Here is a 10745-nt window from a genome sequence, read left to right on the forward strand (position 1 = left end):
TCACTTATTTCTCAGTGAATCTTTTCTTCATGCTGAACTTTTGGACCTGATCCTAGGCCCCGCCCAGCAGCCAAATCCCACTTTAACCCCTGCTGGCACAGTGTGAACGGTCCCTGTGACACTGCACCAAAGAAGTCAATACAAATCATTAGTGGATGAAGCAAAAAGAAGCATAACACTGGGCACGGCCATATTTAGGTTTTTTCTGCATTTTATTGAGTAAAAATTATATATGCTGCTATAGAAAGTACACAAAAATACAGCAATGTTTTCCTCTAATAAAATAAAGTGTAAAAATGTTTTTTTTGGCTTTTTCATAGAAGATTTATAAAAAGGTAAAAGAAAAAATTTCAATGGGATTATAGGTCACACACAGGCGTCCTCACTTTTCATAAAAAAAACATCAATAACTTCTTATTAATACGAGCTACTCTGCACTAGAACATTAGAAAGCGAGCTTTATACTGTGTTAATATAAACTATCATATAAAATGTTTAAAAAAACCTTTTTTTTGTTTTCCAGCAAAAACATTCAACGAGTTCAGCAGTTATTAATGAAGCATGTAAACATGAAGCTTTTGGTTTGTGAAAGGCCGTTCAACTCAGGAAAAAGATCCTGGCGGCACTTGAAGTGACTTTTGAAGCACCACATCTGTAAAAGAGCCTGAAAGTCAAAAAGGGTCTTTACAAAGACTTGTGCATTTTTCAAAATAAGATGCAGTTCTTAGTCAAATGTGAGTTAAAACACTTGTAAACCTTTCTATCCATACAGTACACATGAAGTTCCAGTGATAAAATAGAAGCTGTTTATACAGAGAGCAGACGGCTACAGCATGTGCTCACAGACGTGATGGTGTAGGAGGTAATACCCGTTCACTTTGGTTTGGTGACGGCCTTAAAACAGCATTTCAAAGTGTTCCAGTTAACAAAAAACCAACAAGTGTTTCAGGACTGCTACCCATAGATGGCGCTGTGTGGGGGCCGCGCTGAAACACGCTTCACCTGCGTCGCAGTGGCGTGGAACTTCTTTTGGGAAATCGACGATCTAGAATAAAGTAGTCACGAGAGTTCACATCATCTCAGAAACACGGATTTGGCTGAAACGTCCTTATCAGAAGGGCAGCAACAGAGAGCGCTAAGGACTCTAAAACACACGTTCTCCACACAGACCAGGAAACAGCACCGCGAGATGGTTTCTCGTTACGTTTTCTGGAAACATCGTCGATGAACAGCAGTTGTGACCTTTCACAGCCGAGGCGTGGTCACCAGTGTTTCTCCCTCTCGGTGGAATAGGAAGAGCTGTGAGGCCGCACACTAACGCTCAGAGACTCGCAGCCTTTCCTGGATTCTAATAAAATGGCATCTGCCTGTTACAGTAACAAAACATCTACAGTAGCACAAACGTCATGACTGCATTCATCAGCTGTCTGCAGACATTAACAGAAGATGAGCCCCTCCCTGCATCAGCTTGTTTCAAGTATCCAAAGAGATACTGAAGAGATCGCCGTGACAACATCCTGAGCGCGCCCACATCACGCTCGCTACAAACTCAAAATAAAACGCATTTCTTTATACACCTGTTCAACCTTTGACCTAAACGCTTGTTTTTAAGGCTCTCTTCTTCCTGACAAGCACAGTCTGCTCTGATTGGTCAGTTTGTGTGATAAAGTGATACTTTTTTAACCACCTCTATAAAAAGGAGCTGTGAGGACTCTCTGTGGCCTGCTCCGATTGGTCGGATTCATCTGGAGCTTGTTACATATGTAACCAGCAGACTTTTCTGTGACTTTTAACTTTGTATCCAAGCCATTGTTTAGCATTTGTTGTTCAAAATATTTTTACATTCAAATATCACTGATGAGAATACTGATTCAGTCAGGTGACATCGCTGTTATGCCTCCAGAGTATTAGCTCTGAATTTAGAAAGCTTTACTTTGGTGTAAATAGCTTCCTATTTGTTCCCTTTTTTGAAATGTACACGAATGTTTAATTAGCTCTATGAAGTTTTTGGCTGTATTAAAACATTCAAACACCATTTACCACCAAACTAACACTAAACTAACTTCTTCTTTTGTCATTTATTTGAGCGTTCCTGACTACGCACCGGTTTAACGGCTGTCACACCAGCGAGTTACGTGGTGACAGAGAAAAGTCTGGACTGGCGTGTGAGGCAGTTCAGCAGCAGTGTTTTCTTTGGGTTCGACTTTGCAAACCTTTAACATGCAAAAACCCTTGAACAGACTGAAAGTCAGAGGAACAACGAAAAAGTAAAATACAGCCACTTGAAACTAGTGTGCTAATATAAAAAGGAGTAAACAAAAGTACTTTTATTTCCTAAAATCAACAAAGTCTATCAATATAAAGTGATCTAAATATAAAGCTAAATCCCGTCTCATGTTTCCAGGTTAGCTTCAGGTCAGTAGCTTATACCGATCAACTTCCCCAATGAGGGTTTCTTAGTTTGGTCCTTTAAAAACATCCTGCAGCAGTTTTACTGTCGAGTGCACTCACAAAGTTTGGACCAGAAGCCACAGCATCATTACGGCGGACTGACCTCGGCGGGTAAAACAGGAACAGGACGTCAGCTCCGCCTTTGGTTCAAGTCACTTTTAAAGTGTTTTTGTTTGAGATTGAAAGCTCGCTACTACGCCGTTCTCCATCTTCTAAAACTTCTAGGTGTTATCTTAAAAACGATGCCTTCCAAGAGCGTTTAAATGAAGCTAAAATCCTATTAAAGTCACGCTACAGTCCTAATGTTAACAAAGCAAAGGCATGGGTGTCATCGTTCCCTTTTAACTCCCCGATGAATGGCGAATCGCCCTACTGGCCTCCTTACCCATCTCACCTTTGCTCACCTGACTAGACTCCGCCCCCTCTGTTTCCAGGGCAGCCGACGTCTTTCTCTAAGCTGTGAATCTGTGTTAGTGTGTGTTATGTGGATCTAAGGCAGAATCCAGGCAGCATCTCGAACCGTTTCCCCGCCGCGCTGACGTTTTGTCAAACCGGCCATTTGCCTTCCAAAATGTCCGACGGAGGGGAGGAAACGGCTGGCTGCTGACGGTTCTTGATAAAAAAGCTGGTGTGTGTGTGTTTGCTGGTGATGGCGGCTTTCTTCTTATTCACAGGCAAAGTAGTCTTTGAGCGGAGCGAACAGATGCCTGATGACGGGGACGCTCCAAGACCGGCCCAGGAGCTTCTGCCGGGCGCCGCGACCCATGTTGGACACGTCAGTGTAGTGGACGGGGAAACCAAAAATCCTGCAGAGGGGAGAAGACCAACCGGCTGAAGATGGTATATTTAAAGTTTTTGTGCACAGTGAGAAAGAAGACCGAGCGAATGCCGGTGTCGTCAGCACGTTAGCTGGGATGCATCGCACTGGACCCTTTCACAGTGTAACTGCCAAAAGCAGCAGCGCGAGTGTTGTCCGCTCACCTCTCCAGCTCGGTGCACCACAGGATGTCCTCCTTCCCGTTCATCAGCACGGGGAAGTGCTGGTCTTTCCCCTGTTTGATGGAGTTGGAGCGAGTAGTGATGGTGCGCACCTTTCCAAACTACGAGACAACAGACGCGTCGTCAGTCTAGCACACAAAACCTGCACGTGAAAACGTTTCTTTTCACGGTGTACGTGACCAACCTTTGCCACTCGGCCGTGATCCAGACAGTCCTGCAGCTGTAGCTTGTCCATCCCTGAGGCGCACAGGGGCCTGAAGCACAGGAGAGATCACACTGTTCACTCCGTCTGCCCTCACAATGCCGGGCGAGTTTCTGATGAAGCATCTGCTCACCTGTTCATCCCCGGCAGGTTTCCCCAGAAGTATCGAGCGCGGTGAGCAGCAGAGACCTCGATGGCATCAATCATCACAGGGTTACACTGCAAAGCAAGGTTGACAAATAACTGAATACATCCCATAATTACTCATGAACACACAGACGGGTTTTTACACCACATGTTCTCAGAGCCGTGAAAAATGATCCAGATCAGCAGACGGACATTTTTTTTAAATCTCAAAACATTTTTAAATATGTCGAGTAAATGATGTTTGTAAGCTCGTCACAGTAGGAAGGACCGAGGCGTCGTCTTTTCATCTTTAACGGAATCTTAACGTTGTTTAGACGTCCTGCAGATTCAGTTTTCAGGCTTGTGCAGGGAGCAAAGATGTTTCTTCCCGACGCTATCATCATCTGTATATTCAAGTTACTTGTTTTCTTATGTATTTGAGCTCTCAAACTTGTCCTGAATTTACACCCAAAACGTTTCCACCGCTCCTCCTGCTCGCGATCGTGGCTCAAGAGTTGGGAGTTCGCCTTGTAATCGGAAGGTTGCCGGTGCGAGCCCCGGCTCGGACAGTCTCGGTCGTTGTGTCCTTGGGCGAGACACTTCACCCGTTGCCTACTGGTGGTGGTCAGAGGGCCCGGTGGCGCCAGTGTCCGGCAGCCTCGCCTCTGTCAGTGCGCCCCAGGGTGGCTGTGGCTACAACGTAGCTGCCATCACCAGTGTGTGGATGTGTGTGTGACTGATTGTAGATTAAAGCGCTACACAAATCCAGGCCATTTACCATCTAACTGCCAGCTGAGTCTCAGGAGGTGTTAGCAGCACCAATGTTACGTCTGTAACTCACACCACAGACCAGGCATGTAAATCCACTTTTAATATCTACGGTCATAAATTAAAATAATTCAGCTCAGTTTCTGAGGATTTATATTCATATAATTTCACGATTTTGTGGCTCCCGGATCACTCGGAGTACGTCACTGAAACAAGGACACCATATGGACCAAATACACTACAACAGATTTCAGGGCAGTGGCTGTTTGACCATCTGAGACATGTTGAATCTACGTGGTACAAAAGTCCACCTGAACAGATGTGTGACTAACAAGCAGACGAAATGAACCAATGAGATTACCCCGCCGATGGATGGAGAAAGTGCCAGCAGGCAGGGGGCCTGGGGGTACCTCTGTTACATCTAACAATGCCATTCCCCAACTCTCTGTCAGTGGTACTCATGGCCATTGATCAGTGGGCTTTGATCAATGACCATGAGAATGAATGATCATGTAAATGACCTCCCAGCCCATTGTTCCTTCAGTGGGCTGGTTTCAGTCATTATGCAAATGTACTGTTCATAACAGCGGTCCCCAACCCCCGGGCCTCGGACCGGTACCGGGCCGTGAGAGTTGAGGCTCAGGTGTGAAATGTCTGGTTTTCATGGTTTTTATCGGTTTTCAGCGTTATTTTGTTATCGTTAACTCGGTTTTCCTGGGTCTTTTCACGTGTGTTATGAATAAATCTTCTTTTTTTCAGTACTGGTACTAGTTTTATTTTGTTGTATTTATCCGCGACACCTTAAAGGCCGGTCTGTGAAAATATTGTCGGGCACAAACCGGTCCGTGGCGCAAAAAAGGTTGGAGACCGGTGACTGGGGAAACCTGCAGTCAGCTGAGACTGAAGAAGTCACCTGATTATGATGACGTTCCCAACACTGACTGTTAGCATTGACAACCTGCTAGCTGCAAATAATCATGTGCAGTTCTTAAAGCAATACCAACTACATTTTTAAATCTTAATATATTAAGTAATCCAAAGTACAGGGAGTGCAGAATTATTAGGCAAATGAGTATTTTGTCCACATCCTCCTCTTCATGCATGTTGTCTTACTCCAAGCTGTATAGGCTCGAAAGCCTACTACCAATTAAGCATATTAGGTGATGTGCATCTCTGTAATGAGAAGGGGTGTGGTCTAATGACATCAACACCCTATATCAGGTGTGCATAATTATTAGGCAACGTCCTTTCCTTTGGCAAAATGGGTCAAAAGAAGGACTTGACAGGCTCAGAAAAGTCAAAAATAGTGAGATATCTTGCAGAGGGATGCAGCAGTCTCAAAATTGCAAAGCTTCTGAAGCGTGATCATCGAACAATCAAGCGTTTCATTCAAAATAGTCAACAGGGTCGCAAGAAGCGTGTGGAAAAACCAAGGCGCAAAATAACTGCCCATGAACTGAGAAAAGTCAAGCGTGCAGCTGCCAAGATGCCACTTGCCACCAGTTTGGCCATATTTCAGAGCTGCAACAGTCAAGCTCAACTCCCAGTCCTACTGCCAGTTTCTGGAAGACACCTTCTTCAAGCAGTGGTACAGGAAGAAGTCTGCATCCTTCAAGAAAAACATGATTTTCATGCAGGACAATGCTCCATCACACGCGTCTAAGTACTCCACAGCGTGGCTGGCAAGAAAGGGTATATATTGGTTTTTGTTAAGTTGCCTAATAATTATGCACAGTAATAGTCACCTGCACACACAGATATCCCCCTAAAATAGCTCAAACTAAAAACAAACTAAAAACTACTTCCACAAACATTCAGCTTTGATATTAATGAGTTTTTTGGGTTCATTGAGAACATGGTTGTTGTTCAATAATAAAATTATTCCTCAAAAATACAACTTGCCTAATAATTCTGCACTCCCTGTATTCAGAATACGTTACTCACAGTGGGTAACTTAACAGAATATGACCAAACTACATTTTGGGGCATGTAATCTGTAATCCGTAGTGGAATACATTTCAACAACACTGCCTCCAGAAACCTGCAGCAATCAAACATATCTGTCAGAACACACTTGTTGGAAATGTTGAGGAAGCAACTTTAAGCAGATTTCCTGAACTTTAACTCCATTTACTGCACAGGCCTGCTCTCCACCTATGTGACTGACCTCCAGGAACCGCGAGATGTCCCTCTTGTCGTTAATGGCCATGGCGACCACGTTCTCAAACATCCAGAAAAATGGGCGGTTCTCGCCGTCCTTGGGCTTGGCTTCGCTCAGAAGTCGATAAAACTCGAAGAACAACCTGCCCGTGCCTTCTGGAGAGACAAAAACCATCAACAGTCAAGAACGCTAAAATCGAACTAGGAATACGCAGGCAGATTATCGCTGCATCAGAAACAACCTTTAAAGAGTTAAACTATCACGCTGTGTGGCTTTAGTGCCTTTAAAAGAGTAGAAAATCACCAAAACACACGTTAAATATACCCAGAATGCACTCAGGGACTCACCGTACAGGCCCTTCCTGGCAGGATTGACGATGGAGAGGTCGTTGCAGGGACTTCCTCCGATCACCAGGTCAAACGGACCCCACTCCTGAATCTGAGCGAGATGACAAAATCAGACAGAACACAGTTCCTGTTTTCAATACGACAGGATGAGTTTAATGTTTCGGCCAATAAAAGAGTTGAAGTTTAAAACTAATCTGAATAAAAAGAGTGAAACAGCTGATTAAATAACGTTTAGGTAAACGTGAAGCAGCAGAGGGTACGATTGTCTGATTCGAAGGGTTGTGTCTCCCTGTGTTCATATGTGATGTTTACAATGATTATTAGAAAGAAAAGACTTTGCAAAGCTCCAGCTGATGCAACAGTCCAGTGCCGCCCAATATTCAGCGAATAAACGTTCATTATTAAAGAAGGAAGTCATCAACCGTTCCTGTTCTGAGGCTTGAACCTCGGAAGTTTGTCAATAATAAAAAGTGTAGAAACTTTATCCTCAACACGAACGCTGTTTAAACCGTCCTCTGAACACAACCGAGGAATAAGTGTGAAGAAGGGAACGTGACGCGGCGTGCCTCTTATGTACTTCCTGTTTTATTTTGGTAGTCCTGTGTTGCTTGTGCTTTGTCTTCAGTCTGACCTTCTCTCCTGATTCTACTTCTACATATATATATATAGTCGACCTTAATCCTACAGAGAATGTGGTGATTTGATGGATAATTAAAGTCCGTCATATATCCACAAACACAACAAGCTGAAAGTCAGTGATGCTGCTCGGTTTGCAGTCCTGAACATCACGGCACAAGCAGGATTCTCTCTGATTGTGGAATAAAAGTATGAACGTGTGTTTATAAGTTACACTTGTGTTTGAATCCTGCAGCTTATCACACATTTGATGTCCATGTGTGACGACTGCAAGTGTCCAGAGTGAGGACAGACTGAGGGAGCCACTGCTGCACATCATCTGTGAGGCTTTGCAGCCCTGATGATCCACCAGGACAAACTCAGCAGTGTGTGAGGAAGAGGAGGAGGAAGAGCCAGCAGCAGCTGACAGATGGAGAGAATAGACAGACTGTTCCCTGTTTGTGAAGGACTGCTAGGAAAGTTTAACATAACTGTCTGTGCTGAATCAGTCTTATTAGGTAATGTTCAAATAATGTGATCATCCCAGTGTTTCCAGTGTGGGAGAAAGTACTCAGAGTACTCAGGGCCTTCATGTTACACACTATGAAAGGCAGCAACAAGTTTAATGTTCAGAAACCTAAAGTCTGTATCAGCAGCAGGATGGAGCTAAAAATAAATGTTGGTTTCAGTTCTATGAAGCTTTGAGTATTTTGGATCAGTAGCTGCTGTGTTTGTTGCATCATATTGCTGTAACTGTTTATATGCTTTATATATTCTGAGCTAAGTTGATCTATAGTGTTACATCATATTCTATAAGGATGTTATGTGTTTGTAGACTTTCTGCCCAGTTTGACCCATTTAGCAGACGTCAGCCTGTTTAAGGCTCTGATATCTATTCTGTGTGACTTACAGCAGTTATGACATGGTCTGATTTTCTCACCCAATAAAGGAATATTTCATATATCAGTCGACTCTTCATTCTATCAGACACAGTTATCACAGCTCCTACATTTGCTTTTTACACATGTATGTAAGCACTGAGCCACATTTAGTACCAACATATTAAAAGAATAATATTTGTCTCTTATGTATAACACATCTGTATATGCACTGTCACAGATACTTGACAGGAAACATAAATAACTGCGACTTGAATCTTTGCTGAAGCTCAGTGTTTGACCCAGAGTTCAAACTCACTGCTGTAATAACTAATCATGATACATATAATAACTATAACATTGGCCATATTATATTTACATTACACAGTGAGATGACTTTAGTCTCATGAACAACATCAGCTGATTGTTATTTACTAACTAATCTTAAATGACTGTTCAGCCCAACAGCCTCAGATACTCAACTAATCAAAGTGATGTCATGACAAAAATTAATGACCAACAAAACATTTTTCTCCTTCATTTCTGTCACACAAAGCTGTATGTAACGTGTCTCGCGGTTAGTATCATGGTTGCTAGGCAACAACAGCACAACAAAGACTAGACCGACCATTTCACAGCATCGCACTTCCAACCTTCTCGGTCTTCGGAGGACGCGGCCCACGTAGACCGCGAAGGCTGCGTCCTCCAAGGCTGCAGACCCTGAGCTGGGACACAGCCCGAGTGTCCGTATGAGGAGTGAGCTTAACTGTTCGGACTCTGTGTTTGTGATAAAGGTATTACATTAAACTCTGGGTTACTTACTGAAAGTTTCACTTCAGCCATATTTGACTATAATTGTTGAGGTAAATCCACAGAGAGCTAAAGCTTTATGTTAATGCTCAGATGATCAGATTTAAGATTCCAGATCAGACCATCTAAGATGTTTTTAACAATATTGGATTTTTTCAAATACTTGATGTAAACTGATGAAAATAAAGTTTTTATTTATTTGTGTAAATAACCTCTTGTAGCTGACTGGCACCAGCTTCACAGCCCAGCAGGGGGCAGCAGACTGATTCTGTTTCACTGGTTTTATTTCAGTCAGTTTGAGCTCGAACATCAGGCTGAAAATACAACAAAGCAGAAATTCGTTGTCCTGCTTACATTTTTCTTGGTGATGTTCCTCACATCGTGGACGTACTTGATCTTTCCTTCATGCCTGACGACGCCCACTGAGATGGAGTCCTCGCACACCTCCGATGCCACATACTGACCCACCTTAAAACCCAGATCTCTCAGGACCAGGTAGCCTGGAAACAAACACGCTCATCTTTACATAGGAACACACACACAGACACACACACAGACACACACACACAGACACACACACAGACACACACACACACACACACACACACACACACACACACACACACAGACACACACACACACAGACACACACACACACACACACACACACACAGACACACACACACAGACACACACACAGACACACACACACACACACACACACAGTAGCGGCTCTGAGCTCCTCGCCTGTCTCTCTGAGCCGGCCATCCTTCAGAGGAAACACATAACTTCACCTGTGACCACACCTGACCACGGGTGGGAATGTAGCCCGACCACTAAACTGACTGCTCTCAGCAGTCGGCGTCCGTTAGGATCTGTTGCTGGTGTGTCGACCACCGCTGTTCTCCACCTCCACGTTGGACTGCAGCTGGTGACGGCAGTCCTGGTTCACCAGAACATGCAGCAGGTGGAGAATCTGTCCGTGAGCCGGTACGGTGACCAGAAGCAGGACCACCAGCTGCAGAACAACTTGGATGATTTGGAGTCAGTTTGCAGGACGGGAGACTCTCTGCAGAGGCGGCTGATTATTTATTTCAACAAAACACACCCTAAATATCTGCAGAGGGGAAAACGATGGTTTATTATTGAACCTAAGCCTGAGCTCGCCTTCATCCTCACCTGTGGCAATGCCGTCAAACAGGGACAGCACTCTGATTGGTCGTCTCTGCTCTGCAGGGACTGCTGGGTAAATCTTTGGCTTCTCCTGAAAGGCAAACAGAAAGCAACAGAAATGAGACCTGATGCTCAGCCGACGGGTCAGAAACCAAACGCAGCGTTCGTCTTGCTGCTCCCGCCGTGCACACGAGGGGCAGAGCTACCCGTGTGAT

The 10745-nt window shown here is 44.2% G+C and overlaps 1 protein-coding gene across 2 annotated transcripts in view; it reads right to left on the minus strand.

The window, feature by feature from the left end:
- Window positions 1-193: 193 nt before the first annotated feature.
- Window positions 194-10745, minus strand: part of LOC146645934 (DNA (cytosine-5)-methyltransferase 3B-like) — a 43916-nt gene continuing 33364 nt past the window's right edge. The window contains exons 15-22 of one of the 2 annotated variants that reach the window (XM_085394958.1): window positions 10537-10621; window positions 9712-9857; window positions 7055-7145; window positions 6714-6859; window positions 3786-3871; window positions 3635-3704; window positions 3433-3551; window positions 194-3257 (exon numbers count right to left, since the gene is read on the minus strand). In XM_085394958.1, the coding sequence (XP_085251084.1) occupies window positions 3116-3257; window positions 3433-3551; window positions 3635-3704; window positions 3786-3871; window positions 6714-6859; window positions 7055-7145; window positions 9712-9857; window positions 10537-10621 (885 nt within the window). In that variant the 3' untranslated portion in view covers window positions 194-3115. Of the gene's footprint in view, window positions 3258-3432; window positions 3552-3634; window positions 3705-3785; window positions 3872-6713; window positions 6863-7054; window positions 7146-9711; window positions 9858-10536; window positions 10622-10745 lie in introns of both variants that reach the window. The other variant, XM_085394957.1, reaches the window with a different exon arrangement.

The sequence above is a fragment of the Rhamphochromis longiceps genome, linkage group LG20 (assembly GCF_057381845.1).
Source record: "Rhamphochromis longiceps isolate RC_006_pf linkage group LG20, R_longiceps_female_GT1.1, whole genome shotgun sequence".
In the NCBI taxonomy this organism is placed as follows: Eukaryota; Metazoa; Chordata; class Actinopteri; order Cichliformes; family Cichlidae; genus Rhamphochromis; species Rhamphochromis longiceps.